At 50.9% G+C, this 22,517-nt stretch overlaps 1 protein-coding gene across 1 annotated transcript in view; it reads left to right on the forward strand.

Moving 5' to 3' along the window:
• The window catches only part of LRCH2 (leucine rich repeats and calponin homology domain containing 2), a 40,055-nt gene that overhangs the window by 9,736 nt on the left and 7,802 nt on the right, over positions 1–22,517 (forward strand). The window contains exons 4-16 of the mRNA XM_038747795.1: positions 208–334; positions 2,284–2,389; positions 2,478–2,614; positions 3,827–3,960; positions 5,198–5,285; positions 6,380–6,491; positions 7,003–7,124; positions 7,372–7,430; positions 9,026–9,154; positions 13,149–13,226; positions 15,662–15,730; positions 20,447–20,495; positions 20,704–20,820. Coding sequence (XP_038603723.1) covers positions 208–334; positions 2,284–2,389; positions 2,478–2,614; positions 3,827–3,960; positions 5,198–5,285; positions 6,380–6,491; positions 7,003–7,124; positions 7,372–7,430; positions 9,026–9,154; positions 13,149–13,226; positions 15,662–15,730; positions 20,447–20,495; positions 20,704–20,820 — 1,327 coding nt within the window. The remainder of the gene's footprint in view (positions 1–207; positions 335–2,283; positions 2,390–2,477; positions 2,615–3,826; positions 3,961–5,197; positions 5,286–6,379; positions 6,492–7,002; positions 7,125–7,371; positions 7,431–9,025; positions 9,155–13,148; positions 13,227–15,661; positions 15,731–20,446; positions 20,496–20,703; positions 20,821–22,517) is intronic.

Raw genomic sequence — 22,517 nt, forward strand, 5'->3', positions numbered from 1 at the left:
GTTGGGTGTGAATGGGAGAGAGCTGGAGAGAGAAGCAGGCTGCTTGGAGAGTTGGCTGGCAAAGAGGAGTGATGGGGTCTCCTGTTGCGGTGGGTGAAGGCCCTTAAGAGGGATTTTGAGGTTCCCCTTTCCGGGATTTGGCTTTTCCCCAGTGGTAGGCTTCCCAAGTTGGTGAAACTCATCTAATTTTGTGTCCTTCTTTTTCAGTCGAAATCTTTTATCAACACTGCCAAAATATCTGTTTGATCTCCCTCTTAAAGTGTTGGTGGTCAGCAATAATAAGCTGGTATCTATTCCTGAAGAAATTGGGAAATTGAAAGACTTAATGGAGCTGGTGAGTAAATGCTGGTGTCGCCGAGCATGTATTCTAACTGGGAGGGCGACTACATCCCACCCTCCGAATGGTGCCCAGAGGCAACTAGGGTATTTGAAAGTGTCCATGCATTCATTCAGTTGTATTTATTGAGTGCTTACTGCGTGCAGAGCACTGTACTAAGTGCTTGGGAAGTACAAATTGGCAAAATATAGAGACAGTTCCTGCCCAATAATGTGCCCCATCCCACTTCAGCTTTGACTTTATACCCCGGTTCTGACTCTCCTGCCCTCGCCCCCTTTGTGGCACTGGCTCCAGGGCTGTGGTTGTGGAGGCCTAGGCAGCACAGGGAAATAGTTTTAAATTCTTGCAATGGACAGGGGTGGCAGGAGTGGTTTAGGAAGGCGGTGGGGAGGATGTGGGTCCACCAGTAGGGCAGAGCCCCCGGTCGAGGGGGAGGGATAAAAAAGCCCAAGCGGACCACCCCGAGGCCCTGGAGACTGAGATGACACAGTCCACGCCTGGGGCTCCCCGGCTCCCCCCACCTCCCCCGCCTCCGGCCAGACAGGCTCACGGCACCACTCGTTTTGCTCGAAACGGTGACCTGGTCTCGGTCCAGGCAGTGATCACCAACTTGGCCTAGCGTCCCAAGAGAGAAGTTGGTCCCCACCTCTGCCAGTTTGACCTGTGGCACTGCCATTTCTAGGTATCGGGCCATGGGCAACCTGTGTGCATCGACCAGGCCCTGACCTTGGGGCTGGCTCCTCGGCTTCACTCTCCTCATTGACAGCATTGTCTGTGGCCCCAGGCAGAGTGTGAGGCCCACAGGAGAGGATTGTGGGCAGTCACTACAACTAGCCTTGCCTGTGGGGGTCCCCAGTGATAAATGGAAGGGGGAGGGGGAGAGTCTGGACACCCTTGGTCAGAGAAAGGATAACAATAGAAAGAGGGAAACGCAAATTGGGCACCCACAATCCATGCTCTCATTCGGTAGTGCTGGCCTGGACTGGGCCACTGTTAGAACATATTATTTCTACTGTCCCTCCCCCACTTTCTTTTCTGACTAAGTCTCCCCTAGGCTCCCAGGCCCTGATGCCTCTGTAGACTGGTGACTAGAACATGGTGTTTGGGGCTTTGATGCTCTGCCTCTATTACTCTGTGTCCCCTACTCACAGCCTCAGCAGGGATGGGATTTGGGAAGGCAAAGCTTTCCACCTGGGGTGACTCATTTCCCCATTCCATGAGTTGATGTTTGGCCCCCAACAATGTCCTGGAGGCTTGGCCAGTATCTGTCACTGCCAAGCATAAACAGGCAGGCCTGAACAGAGACCCCGTAGGGTTTGAACCCTTCCCAGTGGCCCTGGGGGAGGGGGGACCAAGCTGGGGAGGCTCTGTGTGTGCTTGGGTGAGTCTTTTGGGGGACTGAGCTGGGGAGGCCTCTACGGACACTCAGCTGGGCCTCTGGGGAACCAAGCTGGGGAGGCCGCTGTACATGCTCAGCCAGGTGGACTCTGCCACAGGCTCATGTGAACCCGACCCTAGACCTCCAGGCCACTCAGGGTCAGGTGGTGGGACAGCTGGATGGGCCAGCCTAAGTAGCAGCCCAGAGGGGGTGTCGAGGGAGCAACTATGGGCCCAGGCAGTCAGAAAGACATGGGTTCTAATTTCGGCTCCACCATTTGTCTGCTGTGTGACCTTGGGCAAATCACTTGACTTCTCTGGGCCACAGTTACCTCATCTGTAAAATGGGGATTAAGACTGTGAGCCCCACGTGGGACAGGGACTGTGTCCAATGTGATTAATTTGTATCTACCGCAGTGCTTAGCACAGTGCCTGGCATTTAGAAAGCATTTAACAAATACTATAAAAAAACTACCATGTTTCCTGGCCCCAAGAAAAATAGTTGGACAAATGAGGAACCTGGGAGTTTTGTGGGAATAACCCTCCTTCCCCTGCTCTCTTTTTCTTAGGATGTCAGCTGCAATGAAATTCAGGTCCTTCCCCAGCAAATAGGAAAACTACAGTCCCTTAGAGAGCTAAATATAAGAAGAAATAATATCCACATCCTGCCAGACGGTAAGTTGTTCCCCATCTTCCCTGCCATCGTGCTTTAAGGATGAGTTGTGAGATCAAGTTTGATTGCCTTGTTTTTCTCTCTGAACAGAATTAGGAGACCTTCCCTTAATCAAGCTGGATTTTTCTTGTAACAAAGTGACCGAAATTCCCATTTGTTATAGGAAACTGCACCATTTACAAGTCATCATTTTGGACAATAATCCAATGCAGATACCACCAGCACAGGTAGCCACTCTGTCCATCCGCTGTTTGTCCATTTGCCTGTCCACCTGCGATCCCAGGGCAGACCCCACGGCTGTGGCCAGCTGGGTGGGGGGAGGTTGGTGCAGTTCACTGACCGAATGGGGCAGAGCCAGGATGGCGGCCTACCGAATCAGGAGGAGTCAGCCACCTCAGTGGGCCTCTAATGGACAGGTGGGCTGCCCCAGTGCCAGTTCTGTGGGGTTTGTTCTCAGATGGACTCTTGGGGCGAGAAGGGTCCTGTTGTGGAGGGGCAGAAGTACACTCCTTACTGCCCTTCTCCAGCCCGTGGGTCTGGCCAGCACTGTTAGTTGGGGCCAGTGTGTCCAGTGTTGCTGGCCAGGGCCAAGGCAGGGGTCGGTGTGGCTGAGGCTGTTAGTGTTGAAGTAGGTCTGGCCTGACCTCTCCGAGAAGGGTAGCCCAGTCAGCAGCACTTGGCTCTAAGTTGCCTTTAGCCATCTTCTGCAGCCTGGAGCCTAGCATAAGAGCTCCAGGATTGGACTTAGTTGGACTCTCAGGGATGGAAAGAGCTCCTTTGTGTAGTGTCTTCTCCAGTGGCTCAAGCCTCTTCTCAGTGGTTAGTGCCTCTCTTCCAGTGGCCAGACTCTCTCTCCCAGTGGCTTGTGCCTCTCCCCAGGGGCCAACTTCCCTCTTCCAGTGGTCAGCCTCTCTCTCCCAGTGACCAGCACCTAGTGGCTACAGTGGCTAGCCTCTCTTTCCCAGTGGCCAGTGCCCCACCCCAGGGGATAACGCCTTGCAGAGGATGCTCCTGTCTAATGTACTCAGTGGGCCAAGAAGCATTATGTGAGAATGGTGTCCCTTAATTACTCCCAGATAGCAACAAAGTGCACCTGTGGGGAATCAGGACAAAATGGGCTCTTTGTTGCCAGTGTCCCGACCCAGTGGCTTCTGGTCAGGCACATTTAACCTACTCTTTGGCAAGACCCTGCTGCCCTACACAAGGGGTGTAAGCTAGCAGAAGTTTTGTTGAATTTTAATGGCCCTCCCACCCGGAACTGAGGTCCAATATTATCAGGTGGTCACAGCCCTTCACCTGGGGTCGCAGAGTGCAAAGGTCCATAAGGCTTGGCCACCTCCAGTTCAATCTTCATCGGCTCAGTTTCAGAACTCCAAATGGCTTCTAGAGGTCCTTCTGAGAGGCTGGTGGCATCAGTTCTTCTCCTTCTTTCCTGGCAGATCTGTTTAAAGGGAAAGGTACACATATTTAAGTTCTTAAACATTCAAGCCTGTTGCAGAATGGACAAAAAGCCCGACTCCTTGGATCTTCCATCCCTGGGCAGGCGGATGGTCCCCCAGCCACTGACTGACAGGTGAGATGTGGGCCTCTTCTGAGCATGGGCAATGGGGCCGGGGTCCACCGGGATGTCAGAATTTCCACCCCCACCCAAGTCAGTTGCTATCACCCTAGCCTGTCCACCCCCACATCGGTCTGGGCAGCCCGCATTTCTCCAAACTCAGTCTTCTGGAAAAGGCTGGGCGGCAAAAGGGTGAACCCAGTGGGCAAGGCCAGTTTCGGCGACATTGGGTAGCACAGGTGGAGAGGATTGAGAGAGAGTGTGTCTTCCCCCAGGGGTAGTAGTTCCCACCATCACAGTGCACAGACCCTTGGTTTCCAAGCCCGGGCTTGTCTCCCACACAGAACAACGCTCTGGCACCTTGCCATTGATTTCTTTATTTCTGGGGCAGACAGTGGGCAGAAGACCCACTCTATGGCTTATGAACCCTGGTGTGGTGTGGTGTGGGGCCAGGAGTGTGAATTCCCTAGCTCAGCCCTGCTGGGGAGGGGACTACCATTGGCTGGAGTTATTTTAGAGCAAGGGGGGAGAGCACTCACAGGAAAGAAATGCACTTCTTGGAGAACGTGTTTAAAGGAGAGACTCTTCCAAGGGGACTTGAGACTTCTCAGGAATGACCCATTCTCTTCAAGGGTGGGGCCATATAAACTCAGAGATCTGCACTCACCAGCTCCGACACCGCCGTCATCTGCTCACGCCAGCCTCTTCCCCCACCAGGAGAACTCGCCTCACTGGACAGAGCTTCCCTCATTCCCCAACAGTGTTCAGCTCTGGCGATACTCAGGCAAACCCAGTGCTGCTCCTGTTTGCATATGTTTCTTCCTGCAGCTAGGTGTTCACCTAAGCGGTGGGTCAATGTCCTGGTGAAATAGTTGCAGACTGCACTCTTGGTTGTCCAGCCCTCCCAGAAAAGGGAATAGTGAAGTGAGCAAGCTCTCTACTGATTATTAGAGAAGCAGCGTGGCTCAGTGGAAAGAGCACAGGCTCTGGAGTCAGAGGTCATGGGTTCAAATCCTGGATCCGGCAATTGTCAGCTGTGTGACTTTGGGCAAGTCACTTAACTTCTCTTTGCCTCAGTTACCTTATTTGTAAAATGAGGATTAAGACTGTGAGCCCCCCATGGGACAACCTTATCACCTTGTAACCTCCCCAGCGCTTAGAACAGTGCTTTGCACATAGTAAGTGCTTAATAAATGACATTATTATTATTATTATTTACTAAAAGGAAACCTCTTCACCTTTGTCTTCACAGTATGGAAGATTTTTATCCAAATAAAAATCATGGCCCCGATTCTGGTATTGGCAGTGACAATGGCGATAAACGATTATCTACAACTGAAGTGAGTCCTCAAACATTTTTTGGTTTTTGAACTCGATTTAGTTCACTTGTATTCTCTATTTCAATGAATGTTTTTAATGGAGTGCTTACTGTGCTGAGCTCTGTACTCAGCACTTCATGAATTTTAATGTATTTTTAAAAACAGTAATATCTGCAGTGTTTCCTCTTGAAATCCCAAAATAAGATATTTTTACAAAATAGTAAATATTTTGGCAGACTTTATGCTTCAGAGCCATAAAGACTGTGTGGATTCATTGATTCATTCAATCGAATTTCATTCAATTGTATTTATTGAGTGCTTGGTGTGTGCAGAGCACTGTGCTAAGCGCTTGCACTGTACAACTTGATTCCTTGTTGATGATGTGCACTTCCATCTCTAATTCATTCCAGGCCCTACTTCACTCTGCAGCCCGGATCAATTTTCTAAAAAACTGTTCTGCGCAAGTCTTCCCACTCCTGAAAATCCTCCAGTGGTTGCCCTTCCCTCTCTGCTTCAAACAAAAATGCCTGTCGATCAGTTTTAAGGCACTCAATCTTCCCTCCCGCTCCTATCTTACCTCTGTGGTCTCCTACTGTAACCCAGGCTGCACACTTGGCTCCTCTAACATCGATGTACTGTACTTCGATCTCATCTCTGTCACCACCAACCCCTCGCCCATGTCTTCCCTCTGGCCTTGAACTCCCTCCCCATACACTTCCCACAGACCACAGCTTCAAAGCCTTCCTAAATTACATTTCCTCCAAGAGGCCTTCCCTGAATGACCTCTCTTTTCCTCACCTTTTTTGCCCTCCGTTATGTGTTGCCTCTGCACTTGGGTCTGTACCCCTTAAGCACTTTGATATTCACTTTGATATTCCAGACCCCAGGACTGAAGTCTAAATCCTTATACTCAGCCACTTCCTTTGTCTGCCATTTATTTTATGTCTGTCTGTCCCTCTAGATTGTTAGGTCCTTGAGAATAGGGATAATTTCTAACCACTATTCTGTATTGTCCTCTCCCAAGCACTTATGTGTAGTGCTCTGCACAGTAAGCACTCACTAGATACCACTGATCCATTGCTTAATTGTGTTTTAATTGTGATTGTCCCTTTCAGCCTTCAGATGATGACACCATCAGTCTCCACTCCCAAGTGTCAGAATCAACCCGAGACCAGATACAAAGAAATGACAATCATTTGTTAGGGAATAAATTTGAATCTCATAAAGGTAATTCCCAGTTGAGCTCAGGGTGAGAGGTTGAGGAGTGGGATGAGAAGATTGAAGGCAAGAGGCTGGCACTTTGAGGGGAGGGGGAGGGTAGATCCGGGAAGAGAAGCTGGCACATGGAGGGGAGGGAAGGATGCGTGGATCCAGGATGAGAGGCTGGCATGTGAAAGGGAGGGTGGATCCAGGGTGAGAGGCTGGTACATTGAAAGCAGGGGAGAGTGGATCTAGGTGAGAGTTCTGGATCCAGGTGAGAGTTCTGACCAAGTCCAAGTCTCCTAGCCCAGTGGGACCTGACTCAGTCAGGCCTGGGCTGTGCCTAAGAGACAGGAGAACTTGGTTCCAGAATCTTTTTCTTTTCCCTTTCCCCTTGCACTTCCCTCCTCCAAGGTGCTCCCCCAGTCCCTGAATGGAGTGGATTGTGGTTCCTTAGGGAAAATGCCCTCCCTCAGGATCTCGGCACTGGGTCTGAGGACTGAGATTGTTTCTTGACATTCTTGCTGATCTGTTTTAGACCAGGAGTGTTTGGATTATCCAGACCCCAACCCAGAAGACTCAGCAGCAGCAATAGCAGCAGCAGCCGCTGCCACTGAGCGGGGAGACGGGCCTGCGGGCCCCTTCGTCCCCTTCCTAAAGGTAGACTATCTCTATGAGCGTCAGGCACGAAGGTGACCAGATTCTCCCTGACTTCACCTCCTGTCCTCTCCTTTTGACTTCCCCTTTCCCCTCCCTTCCTTGCTCTTCCTCTCTTCCCTTGCCCTTCCATTTCCACCCTCTCCCTTTCACCTTTCCTTTTCCCTTCTTCTCCTCTCCCTTACCCACGAAATGAACAGTGTGTTGTATCCCGGGCACACTCTAAAATTCTCATTTTCTTCTGAACAAGGGGAGAGAAAATCACCTTGAAAAAGCCCAGAGGAATGAGGAATGGGGAGAGGAGAAGCGGTAAGCAAAGCCTGGTTATTGGTTTGAAAGTTGGCTTAGTCACATGTGCAATGGCCCATTTTGACAACTCGGATTTCATGGTGTCTGTGCACACCCTGGCTTTTGACTTAGACCAGGACTGCCCCATGGCCCCCCGGACTATGAGGCTCCCTAGACTTTGGCTCTGGCCCTGGAGCTGCAGGGTGAAACCACATGTAGACCGAATAATAATTATGGTACTTGTTAAGAACTTACAATGTGTCAAGCACTGTTCTAAGCAGTGGGGTGGATACAAGATAATCAGGTTGGACACAGTCCCTGTCCCACATGGGGGTCATAGTTTAAATAAGAGGGATTGGACTTAATCCCCATTTTACAGATGAGGAAACTGAGGAACAGAGAAGTCAAGTGACTTTGCCCAAGGACACACAGCAAGCAAGTAGTAGTTCCAGAATTAGAACCCAGGTCCTCTGACTCCCAGGCCCGGGCTGTTTCCACTAGGTCACACTACTTCATTCATTGATTGTATTTTTTGAATAATTTCCGTGTGCAAAACACTGGGATACAAAGCACTGGGAGCACAACTTAACAGTAAACAGGCACATTCCCTGCCCACAATGAGTTTAAAGTCCAGAGGAAGGGTCTCTCCCGTGGCAGCAGCAGCAACGGTGGCACTGCTGGTCGTGGGTGGTGGGCAGCTCACTGCTGTGGGCACCTGATTCCCTGAGTTGGTGGTATTTGGACAGTTGGCATTACTCTTCTGTCAGTGGCCCGTTGCCCTGCAGTGGGCAGGCCAGGCCCTAGCCCTGCTGAGCTGCAGTGGCCACCAACTAGAGCCCCTTCTCCCCTCCAAAACCTTCCCCCTTCAAATGACTCTGTTCTTTCTCCTGGAACTCTCTCCATCCGGGACCTCCTCACCTTCACCTGCCTTACCTCGGCCAGGAAACTCTCTGCCCCCGCAGAATGCCCCCAGCCCACTCCTGATGGATTCAGGGGGGGCTTCAGGTCTCGAATCACATGAGGCCCATTGTGGTACAAGGGTTACAGTATGTGCATCGTGGCCACACCCAGTTCTCAAGACAGACGTACATTGTCGGGCTGACATCTCCTAGCTGTCTTGTGGCCCTGGCCAGGTTGCCAGGTTGCACTGCCAGGCTGCATTGAGGAAGAGCTGAGCAACTTGTCTGCACACATGTTCGCCAGACTGCATGCCCCTGCTGCCACTGCATCCCCCACAATCGCACCCTGGGAGAACCACAGAGCTTCCCTCATAGTCATTTCCTTAGGCATCTCTGGCCTGGGGTGGTGGGGGATCAGGGGGAGGTGGGGTTAGAAGGAGGGACCAGAGAGGAGGAGAAACCCCTAACAACCACCTTAGCTGGACCTTCTTTTTCCCTCTCTGCTGGGCAGCGGCTTCACCTTTAGGATTCAGCCAGTGTCCTGAGTGTCCCACATCAGTTCCCATCAGCCCGGGGGGGAGAACCATGCCCTGCACATCCACCCATCCTCCTACCCATCCTGCCTGCTTCCTGTGCCCATCCTTTTAACCCTCCTGCCTGCTCTGCTCACCAGCTTGCACCATGGCCCCAGTTCAGGCTTCTGATACTGTGTTCCAGGCTTGAGAGACAGCAGCTCGAAGAAGAGGAGGAAGAGGAGGAGGAGGAGGAAGAGGAGGAGGACCTGAAGGCAGTGACTGACCTGAGGAAAATTGCTGCTCAGCTCCTGCAGAAAGAGCAGAAGAACAGGTATTTACTCCAGGCTCACAGCTGGCAGAGCTGCCCTCGGCATTTCTGGCACACTGTTGTCATTTACCCTGACTTTTTGTGTCCCCTGATACATTTTACAAGGAACAGGCTATTAAAATCCATTCAGGGAAATTTAGGAAGAGAACGGATCATTGTAGCTGGTGCCACTGGAGCCTAATGGATCTAATGGGAAAGCTACAAAAGCTTTAAAAACAACTGTACAAATTTTGTTTTTTAAATTTTTAAATAATCTTTTTGTTATCCCTAAGCAGTAAGATATTATATGCCACTGCACTTGGATTTTTTTCATACAAGAATGTAGGAATTTTCACACACACACACCACACACACACACACACACACACACACACACACACACTTTCTTACTTCAGTTAGGTTATTTCAAGCACATACAAAAATTGACAGTGCGGACCTGGAGTTAAATGCAGAAATCAAACCCAGCAAGTTGGAAGGACTCCCTGACCCAGATGGGATGACTAGAGACTGTCCAAAGTGGGTGAAACCCCAGATGGGTCCCCTTGTGTCCGGTTTTGCCTGGGCTCCTATATGACCATGGGACAGGGGCAGCTGGGTGGCCGCTGGGTACCCTTCCTGCTTAGAGGGCAGTGGTCCGGCCTGGGGCTCTGGGCCTGGGGCTAGGTTGAAGAACCTTTGAGAAACCACACCCAAGGACCCATCATGATGCTGTGATTTCCATGCCCTGGAGGCTGGAACAGAGTATGCTGGGCTATGGGGGAGTAGGTACAAAAGTCTACTCTACTGCTTCAGCTCCTACCTACTTATGGACTCTTGCTGTCCCCTCCCTCATCACTCTTCCTCTAAGCCTCCCCTCCTCATGTGACCCCTCCCAACAACCTCATTCCCATGGATCCCAGCCTCCCTCTCATCACTCTGTCCCTGCCCAAGGTGAGGCTGCTAAGCCACAGCCAGTCTTTGAGAGTGTCTTAAAGGGGATCCAGCCCTGCTCTTTGGCCTCATGTCAGGGGAGAGTCAGGACTGCTGATGGGCCTCAGACCAGAAGAGAGTCAGACCTATCTTTGGGCCTCAAACCAGGGGATACTCGAGCCTGCATTTGGGCCTTAGATTGGGGGAGCTAAGCTGCCTTTGTGTCTCAGATTGGGGAAGCTAGGTTGTCTCTGGGTCTCAGACAGGGAAGCTGGTCCTGCCACTCGATCTGAGACCAGGGCATCTGGGCCTGCCATTAGTCCCCTAATGGCCCGAAACGTGCACCGGCCCTAATACGGGGGCAACCAGGTGGCATGCCCAGCATGGTTAGGGACATTCTCAGCCCCAGGACCACGCAGGCCCAGGACACTTTCTGTCTTGCTTCACTACAGCTCTGGCACTGAGCCCCCATACCTGGGTTTGTCTGGCCCTTGATCTTCTGACGATGAGTCCCATGTTTTAGACCCACTAACTCACTCTGATTCCGTTGAAAACATTTCCATCCCTCCTGGCTAATTGTGTGGTTGATGGGCACTCTACACTAGCTTTCTTTCCTTCACTCTTAGTTCTCCTTCCCTTGCAGTGTACAAAATTATTCTTTTCAGAGACCTGACCTGTACTTATGAATGAGCAAGCAGTGGAATGATAAATACCAGCCCTGATTTCCTGCCTTCCCAGGGGTTAAATTTGCCTTGTAGGGCAGAAGGAGGACCCACTGGAGCACAGGGTCTCTGTCTCAGAGAAGCCCTAGTGCTGGATTTCCACTTTTTTAATGGTATTTATTAAGTGATTACTAGGAGTCAAGCACTGTTCTAAGCACTAGGGTAGATACAGATTAATCAGGTTGGACACAATCTCTGTTCCATGTGGGACTCAATGTAAGTAGAAGGAAGGAAAGGGATCGAATCCCCATTTTGCAGTTGAGAAGACTGAGGCACAGAGAGTGAAGTGACTTGCCCGAGGTCACATAGCTGTCAAGTGGTACAGCAGGGATTAGAACCCAGGTCTCCTGGCTCCCAGGCCTGTTGCTATATCCAATAGGCCCCACTGTTTCCCTCTCCTAGTTACAGGGCCTAGTTACAGTACCCAAAGAACCCTTCAGTGATTGGCCATGTTTTCTAATGCTTTGGGGACCCAATTTCCAGAGCATCTCAGTGTTGGGGACAGTGTCAGGGACAGTGTGCAGTGCCCTGCACCTCCAGGATGTGTGTGTCGGTGACATTGTTGGTGTCAGTGTGCAATGAACAGTAGTCTCCAGACTCTGTTAGTGAACTCTGTCAGTGGCAGTGCTGGTGACATAGTGTCAATGAGCAATGGACTGTAGCCTCCTGCCCTTGTTGTTTTGTTGACAGCGTCAGTGTTACCATGCAGTGGGCCACAGCCTGCAAACAATGTCGGTGATAGTGTTGATGACTGTGTCAGTGAACAATGGACCGCAGCCTCCAGACTATGTTTTGGTGTACAGTGAATGGCAGCTTCCAGACTGGTTTTGTCAATGACAGTTTTGGTGTCAGTGGGCAAAGGACCACAGCTTTTAGGCTGTATTTGTCAATGACAGTTTTGGTGTCAGTGGGCAAAGGACCACAGCTTTTAGGCTGTATTTGTCAATGACAGTTTTGGTGTCAGTGGGCAAAGGACCACAGCTTTTAGGCTGTATTTGTCAATGACAGTTTTGGTGTCAGTGGGCAAAGGACCACAGCTTTTAGGCTGTATTTGTCAGTGACAGTATCAGTGTCAGTATGCAATAGCCTGCAGCCTCCAGGCTGTGTCGATGACAGTGTCAGCAAGCAACAGACCACAGCCTCCAGACTGCGTGTCGGTGATAATTGTCGGTACTGGTCAGTGTGAAGTGGAACACACCTCTGGACTGTGAATTCAGGGTTGAGTCCAGTCACCCAGATCTGTCCCATTGTGAAATGTTTTCATTGTGAGTCAGTTCCTTATAATAATTATAATAATAATAATGGTATTTGTTAAATGCTTACTATGTACCGAGCACTGTTCTAAGCACTGGGGTAGATACAAGGTAATCAGCTTGTCCCTCATGGGGCTCACAGTCTTCATCCCCATTTTACAGATGAGGTAACTGAGGCACAGAGAAGTTAAGTGGCTTGCCCAAGGTCACACAGCAGAAAAGTGACATAGCCGGGATTAAAACCCATGACCTCTGACTCACAAGCCCGTGATCTTTCCACTGAGCCACGCTGCTTCTCTGATGAGTTCTCTTATGAGTTTTGGCCCAGCCACACTCCCTGGTGGGGTCAAGGGCATGGAGGTGGGCGAGTGGGTGGTAGCTTGGATACAGACTGCTGTTGGTGCCCCTGCTCCCAGCACTGGTTGCCGCTCCCCAGGAGCAGCAGAGGTGGCAGCTCCCCACCAAGTTTCGTCTCTCCAGGCAGTCTGAGCCTAAGGGCTTGGAAGACAGAAGTATAGTAGAGCTGAGAAACACGATCCCTGCCCTCATGGGGCTTACAGTCCAGTGGGAGAGAATGGGATGAAAATAAATAACCAGGATGGAAGCACCAGAGTAGAGGGGTCTGTAAACGAGTGATGTTGGTGAAGGTTAACTGAGTCCCTAAATGCTTAAGGGGTAGGACTGAGGGCATAGGTGAGGCCGTAGGGAGGGAAAATAAGGTGGGTGAGATCCCACCCTTTAGGGCAAGAGACCTACATACTGAGCTGTGAGAGGGAGGGTCTCGGCAACTCCAGAAAAACTGGGACCATTCGGAGGGTGGGCATCAGAGCCTTTCCCCATGCCCTTTGCCCACCCAGAATGGAGGGTCTGTCATTCTTTAGGGGTCGGTGAGTCGGTCAGTCAGCGAAAAGCCCCAGTGCTCCGTTCCCGGGCATGGATGGCGACTTCCAACTGGTTAGAACTAATCTCTTTCTCTCACCCCTGTGCATTCTCTCCCATCTCTCGTCTCTGCGTGTGCTCATAATGACTCCCCTGTCCTCTTCCCGTGTCAACATCTCCTCCTCCCTCCTTCCGTCTTGGGGTTTGGTTGATGTGCGGGACTTGCGAACACAGACGGAGACCCCTAAGTTATAGAACGTCCTTCAGTGAAAAACTTCTCCAGAGGACGAGAGCGGCCGGACGTGCCAGCAGGTATCTAAAGCATCGGTTGGGCGCCTGCCCCCCAGGGTTGCCGGGGCGGGTCTGGCTCCAGGGGCTGACCACAGGGCAAGCGGGCTGACTGCAGCTACGAGAGCTCTGGGGGTGGCCCTCTGGGAGGGCCCAGCCCAACTCCAGCGGGCCTGCAGGTCGATGGGCAAACCTATCATGGGCCATGCTGCTGTGAAACAGTCTGACCTCAAAGAACAAAGCACCCGATGGCTCAGAGGCAGAGGCTTGACCTGAGTACTTGGTTAGGCGGCAGCTGATGGCACTGAGAGTGTCACCCTGGCCACTGATAGTGGGACAGGGGACGCAGTGTCTGTCAACACTAGCCATGGAACCCCCACTGTCGGGGACCATGGGCCTGGGCTGCCACTCGGCACCAGTCTTGAGAACCTAAGTTCAGAGATCCTGGCCATTTCTTCCACAGAATACTCTAAGAATTCTGACCCTTTGATCAGTTTTGAAAGATAAAATGTTTGCCTCCCAGAGGGTCTCAGAGTTCACTGACAATTGCATTTGAAAATGGGTGTGAGTCCTGCGGTGCTGTGCAGGCTCTAGACACCCAGAATTTGCTGTGCCTGCAACCTGTGGAAATTGCTTTTCTGTTGCATTTTTAATGGGTCGTGTTTAATCCAATTAGAATGTGTAGCAGGGCTAAGTCTTGTGTTCATTTGAACTTCTGTGATTAGGAATTGGACTTTCTCACCTACTGTGGGCTCATTTAGCTACTGATGAATCTTGGAAAAGATGTGTTCAGTTCAGTCGTGTTGCCTTGTCTGCATTCTGCAGCTCTTCCAGAGAGATACAGCTGATATATCCCCTTCTCGGGACTGCTCTCAGTTGTGTTGCCTTGTCTGCATTCTGCAGCGCTTCCAGAGAGATACAGCTGATATATCTCCTCCCCGGGGCTGCTCTATCTCAGGGTCGGCTGAGGTCTAAAAGTTGGTTCTGGAGAGTGGAGGGAAGATTGAGAAGTCCAGGCCGTTTGTAGATTTCAGTTTACCCATGGAGAGTGTACTGCCCAGGGGGTCCATTCTCCAAGGGATCTGCTCCCCAGAGAATTCATTCAATTGTATTTATTGAAGCTTACTATGTGCATAGCACTGTACTAATTGCTTGGGAGAGTACAGCACAGCAATAGGTAGACACATTCCGTGCCCACAATGAGTTTACAGTTTAGAAGTGGGGTGGATCTGTTCCCTGGACTCCCACCCTGAAAATCAATTATTGTAGTGTTTGTTAAGTTCTTATTATATGTGAAGAACTGTTCTAAGTGCTGGGGTAGATACAAGGTAATCAGGTCGGACACAGTCCTTGTCCCATATGGGGCTCACAGTCTTCATCCCCATTTTACAGATGAGGTAACTTAGGCACAGAGAAGTGAAGTGACTTGCCTAGGGTCACACAGCAGGCAAGTGGTAGAGTGGGATTAGGACCCAGGTCCTTCTGCCTCTGCTCTATCCACTGGACCGCACTGCCTCTCCTTCACCTGAGAGGCCAAGGTGAGGGGTGCCTGGTGGAGCCTGGGAGCGGGGTTGGGGCCCGAGGCCATGGCTGGGCCTGCAGAGAAAGACCCGAAGCTTTTCCTTGACAGCTCCGCATTGGCCAGTCCAAGAGGCCTTTCTGCTCATAGGGAGCAAGACTCAGGGAGGGAAGTGGAGGGGGTTCCCAGGCACCTGGCTTTCTGGGTGTGGGAAGCAGGCTTCCCCATTAGCATGGGGAAGTATCTGATGGATAGCGGCAGTTCCGGGGGCTGGTTCTTTTTCTCGTGTCCTCTGCACTCTTTGCCCGAGTGGGAGTAGGGGACACGGGGGCTTGATTAGAGCTAACGGCCCTCCAGTCATCCCACTGGCCAGGCCCTGCCCATCGACATCCTGCCCATCAACCCGAAGAACAGGACAGCAGTGCAGCCAATGCAGCCCAGGACTCCTGCCCAGCTCAACCCACCGTCCTCTGGGCTCCCCCTTTGTAATACATCATCAGAGTGGACTGATTGCCTACTCTGTGCAGAATACTGCACAGGACGAGTGGAAGAGGGACAGTACAGTTAGTAGATAGGATATCTGCCCACAAGAAGCTTTGTGTAATGTGTGCAGTTAGTTGGCCTGGCTGCCCACGAGGCGCTTACAGTCTAGCAGAATCCCTGCTCATTTGCCAGGGCAGGGTGGGACAGCAAGCACCTTTAGTCCTTTTTCCACAGGCTTCGCCAGGATGAGGAGAGGGGCCTTGGAAATTTTCCCAGCTGCCCAGCTACAGCCACAGCTTCCATTAGGGGCCCCAATGCCACAGGGGGGCCGAGTGATGGCATTTATGTCCGTTTTCTATCTGAGAGCCCCTTTGAGTCAGGTATGGGGGGTCTGTGCAGTTTGAGGTGGGGATCTGCTGCAGGCTCAGTGCCCAAAGATCTGGCTCTTTTCCCCTAGGTTTCTGAACCACTCTCCCTCGGCAAGCACAAGGAACAGGCCAAAGCCATGCATGGACATGGAGAAAAGGTACGGAACGTGTTTCAGGGCCACTCCGAGTTTGTGCTGGTGGGTTGGGGTGGCCCAGCCCCAACAAGAGGCTGTACTCCAAGGACTCCAAGGGGACTCAGGCAGTCAGACCCCCCCCCCCCCCCCCAAAACATATACACAAGTCTGGTGGTTGGTGGGTGGGCTAGTTGGCTGATGGCTGACTGGTTGGAAGGCTGGTTAGCTGGTAACTGGTGGCCAGTGACTGGTGGATCATCTGGCTGGTGGTGGTTTGACGGGTTGGCTGGTGGGCTGGCTAGTTAGTGGGTTGCCTGCTTCCCTGAAATTGGTCTCAGTATTTCTTCTTCCTGGGAAAGTCTCTGACATCCCCTCTTGTTCGTTCATGTGTCCTTTGAGGGAGCTGGTGTGCATATTCAAACCTGAATCCAACAGCTGGGGTCTTGGGCTTCCAGAACCTTGGGGTTGATCTTGTGGTACCACTGACCACCATCTTCAATCAATCAATTGTACTTATTATTATTAATAATAATAATAATAATAATTGTGGTATTTGTTAAGCACTTATGTGCCAGACACTGTTCTAAGCAAATCAGGTTGGACACAGTCCCTGTCCCACATCGGGCTCACAGTTTTAATCCCATTTTACAGATGAGGTAACTGAGGCACAGAGAAGTTAAGTGACTCGCCCAAAGTCACACAGCTGACAGTTGGCAGAGCTGGGATTTGAACCCATGACTTCTGACTCCAAAGCCTGTGCTCTTTCCACTGAGACACGCTGCTTCTCCACCCAACCCTCACCCCCACAGAACTTATGTCTTGTCTTATGCCGTCGAGTCGTCTCCGAGCCACAGAGACACCATAGACACATGTCTCCCAGAATGCCCCACCTCTGTCTGTAATCGTTCTGGTAGTGTATCTGGTAGGGTTTTCTTGATTAAAAATATGGAAATGGTTTACCATTGCCTCCTTCTGCTCGGTAAACGTGAGTCTCCACCCTCAACTCTTTCCCATGCTGCTTTTGCCCAAAACAGGGGACTTTTGACTTGTAGCAGTTGCTTTCCACTTGCTAGCCACTGGCCAAGCTAGGAATGGAATGAGTGTGCCTCTGCTTGACTATCCCTCCTGTAGTCATTCATCCATTCATTCAATCGTATTTATTGAGCACTTACTATGTGCAGGGCACTGGACTAAGCACTTGGAAAGTACAATTCGGCAACATATACAGTCCCTACCCAACAACGGGCTCACAGTCTAGAAGGGGGAGACAGCCAAAACAAAACAAGTAGACAGGTGTCAAAACCATCAAAATAAATAGAATTATAGATCTGTACACATCATTAATAAAATAAATAGAATAATAAATATTTACAAACACACAAGTGCTGTGGGGAGGGGAAGGGGGTAGGACAAAGGGAGGGAGTTGGGGTGATGGGGAGGGGAGGTGGAGCAGAGGATAAGGGGGGCTCAGTCTGGGAAGGCCTCCTGGAGGAGGTGAGCTTTCAGTAGGGCTTTGAAGGGAGGAAGAGAGCTAGTTTGGCAGATGTGTGGAGGGAGGGCATTCAAGGCCAGAGGTAGGCTGTAGGCCAGGTGTTGACAGCGGGACAGGCGAGAACGAGGCACAGTGAGGAGGTTAGCGGCAGTGGAGCAGAGTGTGCGGGCTGGGCTGTAGAAGGAGAGAAGGGAGGTGAGGTAGGAGGGGGCGAGGTGATGGAGAGCTTTGAAGCCAATAGTGAGGAGCTTTTGCTTCATGCGAAGTTGAAGCAGGTACAAGGTTGAAGGTAGAGAAGCAGCGTGGCTCAGTGGAAAGAGCATGGGCTTTGGAGTCAGAGGTCATGGGTTCAAATTCCGGCTCCACCAATTGTCAGCTGTGTGACTTTGGACAAGTCACTTAGCTTCCCTGGGCCTCAGTTACCTCATCTGTAAAATGGGGATTAAGACCGTGAGCCCCCTGTGGGACAACCTGATCACCTTGTAACCTCCCCAGCACTGCTTTGCATACAGTAAATGCTTAATAAATGCCATCATTATTATTATTAAGGTTAGGCAACCACTGGAGATTTTTGAAGAGGGGAGTGATATGCCCAGATCGTTTCTATAGAAACAAGTCGAGACTGTTTCTTGTGAACTTGTACTTCCCAAGCACTTAGTACAGTGCTCTGCACAGTAAGCGCTCAATAAATATGATTGAATGAATGAATGAATGACTTGTAGTGTATTGGAAATTCCAGATGCCACTCTAAAAGGGGACAGCAGTTATGTACACATCCATAATTTATCTTAGCGTCCATTTCCCCTTCCAGACTGTAAACTCCTGATGGACAGGGAAGGTGCCTATGAATTACGTTGTACTCTCCCAAGTGTCCAGTACGGTGGTCTACACATAGTAAGCACTCAATAAATACCACTGATTGATTTTTGTCAGATTCTCATATACAAATGTCTCTCTTCAAAGACAGGCAAACCCCAATATCTGAGTGTAATGCTCTTCAAAAGTGTGTGTGTGTGTGTGTGTGTGTGTGTGTGTGTGTGTGTGTGTGTGTGTGTGTGAGGAGGTCCCATGTCGTTGGCTAATTTTTCCCAGAGATCCAAGTGGAAATATCCCAGATGTACTTACTGGGCCTGCATGGAACTAAAAATCACAGTGGCATCTCTCTCCTTGCCCATGCCCTAAGGACTTTGCTGACTCCATGATCGCCTTCCACCTTGCCTCCCTAGACCCCCTCACTGTCGATGGTATTTGTTGAGCACTTACTGTGTGTAGAGCATTGCACTAAGTGCTTGGGAGAGTATAATAAAACAGAGATGGCAGACATGTTCCCTTCCTTGCTTCTGGGGTCCCCTCCCCAGTCACGCCCTGTTTTCATGGCGACCCCGCTGCCTGCTGGCATTCAGCAGGCTCGGGTCAGTGGGAACCAGGGGTGCCCCTTGGCTTTTGTCTAGAACTTCAACAAGAGGAGTATTGGAAACCGAGCACCCCCCCACCCCCACCCCACGACGTCCCTGCTGCCACGATCTGGAGAAAGTCGATACTGTTTATGGTAGTACTTGAACGAGCCCATATAGATAGTAATTGTGCTATTAAGCATTTACTCTTGGCCAAGCACTGTACTGAGTCCTGGGATAGATGCAGGATAGTCAGATAGGGCACAATCCCTGTCCCAAATGGGGCTTAGAGTCCAAAGGGAATGGAGAACAGATATTTAATTTCCATTTTACAGGTGAGAAAACAACTGAGGTATGGAGCAGTTAGGTGGTTTGTCTAAGACTTGAAGAAGTGCAGGTAGATATATTTGCTGGCTAACATGAGGCTCTGAAGAGACACTTTAGGGAGGATTTCATACATCGCAAAGTGCATTTCAGGTCTGCTAACGTACCCCCTACCCCCAACCCTCTCCTGCACCTGACTCAGGGAGGCTACTCTCCTGTCTCCTGTGCCAGGAGAGAAACCCCTATCTTGTGCCCTGGCCTAAGGGTGCACCCCTCTCCTGTACCCCAGCGCAGGGAGGCTCCTCTCTCTTGTACTCAGGCCCAGGGAGGTTCCCTTCTCCTGTACCTTGACCCAGTGAGGCTCCCCTCTCCTGTGCCCAAATCCTGGGGAGGCCCAATACAATAGACCATGGGCTTAGGCATCAGAGGGCCTGAGTTCCAATTCTAGCTCTTCCAGTTGCCTGCTCTGTGACCTTGGACAAGTCACTTAACTTCTCTGACCCTCATCTCTAACATGGGCAATCAATGCCTATTCTTCTTCCTATTCAGACTGTGAGCCATTTCAGGGACAGGGACTGCGTCTGACGATTAACTTGTATCTACTCAGCGTGCTGTACAATGCATGACACATAGTAAACACTTAACAAATACCATTATTATTATTTATTATTATCATCAACTAATCAATCATGTTTATTGAGATCTCATTTTGTTCTGAGCACTCTACTAGCCAAATGGAGGAAAATGATTAAGTAGAATTGTTAGACTGTCCACAGAGAGGTCACAGTATAGACAAAAAGACAGATGGTAAAAGCAGGTGGTTGAGGCAGCATGGCTTAGTGGAAAGAGCACGGACTTGGGAGTCAGAGGTCATGGGTTCTAATTCTGACTCCTATACTGTCTGCTGTGTGACTTTGGGCAAGTCACTTAACTTTTCTGTGCCTCAGTTACCTCATCTGTAAAATGGGGATTAAGACTATAAACCCCACGTGGGATGAACTGATTACCTCGTATCTACTCCAGTGCTTAGAACAGTGCTTGGCACATAGTAAGTGCTTAATAAATACCATCATCATTATTATTAAGATCAATTTCTGACAGGAGAATGGAATGAGAATATGAACATAGTGCTGTGGGGCTGGGTGTGGGATGAATACCAAGTGCTTAAAAGATGCAGATGAAAGTGCATACGTGACACAGATGAGAGAGCAAATAGGAGAAATGAGGGCCTAGTTAGGGAAGACCTCTTGGAGAGGATGTGATTTCAGGAAGGCTTTGAGGTGGGGAGAGTGGTGGGCTGTCAGATGTGAAAGGAGAGCAAGTTCCAGGGCAGAGGGAGGATGTGGCATGGATTCAGCAGCGAGATAGACAAGACTGAGATACAGTAAATAGGTTGGCTTTAGAGGAGCAACTCGATCTGGGGAGGCTCCTCTCTCCCTGAGACTAGACGCCTGACTCAGGGAGACCACCTGAGACATGCCGTGCCCTGACATAACACTGCCATGTCCTCAGGTTCCTTTTCCCTTTCAGCGCCTCAGCTGACGAAGCCAGCTCTCCGCCATCACCTTTCGCCTGGCAGGTGAGGTTTTTTTTTCTGTTGGTGTTTCTTTGTGGTATTTGTTAAGTCCTTACTATGTGTCATGCACCGTTCTAAGTGCCAGGGTAGATACAAGTTTATTAGGTTGGACACAGTCCCCGTCGCATGTGGGGCTCACAGTTAACATAAACATCCCGCACCATCTTTGGCGCTGTCTGTCTGAAATCCAGAGGAGATGATTTCTTTGCAGCCCTTAGAAAACCAGAAGGGCCAAGTGGACGAGCGGCGTTGGCCCGAGACGCAGCCCGTGGCTTGGCAGAGCGAAGAGAGGAGGCGAAGCAAGCAGATGCGCAAGGACTATTTCAAGGTAGCCCCTCTGGGACCCTGTGCCCACCCGGTGACCGGGCCTGGGCGGCAGCACGGGCACCAGGCGGGGGGAGAGGGTCCCTCTGATCCTCGGAGGGTGCCGATGAGCATCTCTCTGGAGTGAAGCGGCAGTGGGCAGGCACCCGGACAGAGCTGGGCCCCCCGTTTCGCCGGGGCCTGATGGGGGCAGACCAGGCCTGGACTCCAGGAAGCCTGAATTTCCTCTAAGCAGCCACGGGGTGTCAGTGAGTGGGTGCAGTGGGACCCTGTCCAGCCCGGCGGGGAGCCCGGGGAATTCCTGTGACCGCAGGATCTGCCCTCCTGTCCCTGTGTCCCCTCTCCCCCCCGGGCAGGCCCGGCCCGCTGCCCCCTAGCTCCCCAGCTGGAGAGTTCTTGGGAACGGCCAGTACTTCCCGGACACCAGTCCTGACACTTCGCCTGGACTTGTGCGTCAGGAGAACTATTCCAGAGAAAAGATTTGCACTTTATTTCAACTCCTCAGCCCCTCATGGGAGTTGTCTGACAGCAGGGCCATCTGGTCTTCCGGCCTGCCGGAGTGACTTCGGTCCAGTCCTTCTGCCCCCTCCACCCTAGCCCTTCACACTCTCTGGCCTCTGTCTTCTGCCTCCCTCCCAACCTCCTTCTGTCGCATTCCATTCCACTCACCCCCTTTCACTGCCCTCTGCCTTGTCTGCCCTTTCCTACCCTCTTCCATCATCCCCTCCACTGCCGTGCCCACTCTAGTCAGGCCCCATCCTCCCAGTCAAGCTCCCATCCTCTCTACCCCCACCCTCCAGGCTTTCTGCTTTCTAGGCTTGAATGAAGCGGCTCTGTGAATTCACCCTTCAAAGTGTGTTTTACAGCTACATAAGCAGAGTGGCTGAGTGGATACAGCACGGACCCGGGAATCAGAGGATCTGGGTTCTACTACTTGTGATATTTGTTTAGCACTTACTATGTGCCAAGCACTGTACTAAGTACTGAGGTGGATGCAAGCAAATCGGGTTGGACACAGTCCCTTGTCCCACATGGGGCTCACGAGTCAATCCCCATTTTATGAATGAGGTAACTGAGGCACAGAGACTGAGCCCATTGTTGGGTAGGGACAATCTCTATATGTTGCCAATTTGTACTTCCCAAGCACTTAGTACAGTGCTCTGCACACAGTAAGCGCTCAATAAATACAATTGAATGAATGAATGAAGTGACTTGCCCAAAGTCACGCAGCAGGCATGTGGGGTTATACTCCCAGCTCTGTGACATATCTGCTGTGTGACCTTGGGCAAGTCACTTCAATTCTCTGTGCCTCAGTTCCTTCATCTGCAAAATGAGAATTCAGTACCTGCTCTCCCTCCTACTTAGTATGTGAGCTCCAGGTGAGACTTGATTGTCATTTATCCACCAGTGCTTAGTAATAGTAATAACAATAATGGTATTTGTTAAGCACTATGTGCAAAGCACTGTGGTTCTATGTCCTGGGGGGGGGGGGGCGTATACAGAGTGATCAGGTTGCCCCACATGGGGCTCACAGTCTTCATCCCCATTTTACAGCTAAGGTAACTGAAGCACAGAGAACTTAAGTGACTTGCCCAAAGTCACACAGCTGACAAGTAGCAGAGCCGGGATTAGAACCCATGACCTCTGACTCCCAAACGCTTGCTCTTTCCACTGAGCCATGCTGCTTCTCTAGTACTGTGC

The sequence above is a fragment of the Tachyglossus aculeatus genome, chromosome 6 (assembly GCF_015852505.1).
Source record: "Tachyglossus aculeatus isolate mTacAcu1 chromosome 6, mTacAcu1.pri, whole genome shotgun sequence".
In the NCBI taxonomy this organism is placed as follows: domain Eukaryota; kingdom Metazoa; phylum Chordata; class Mammalia; order Monotremata; family Tachyglossidae; genus Tachyglossus; species Tachyglossus aculeatus.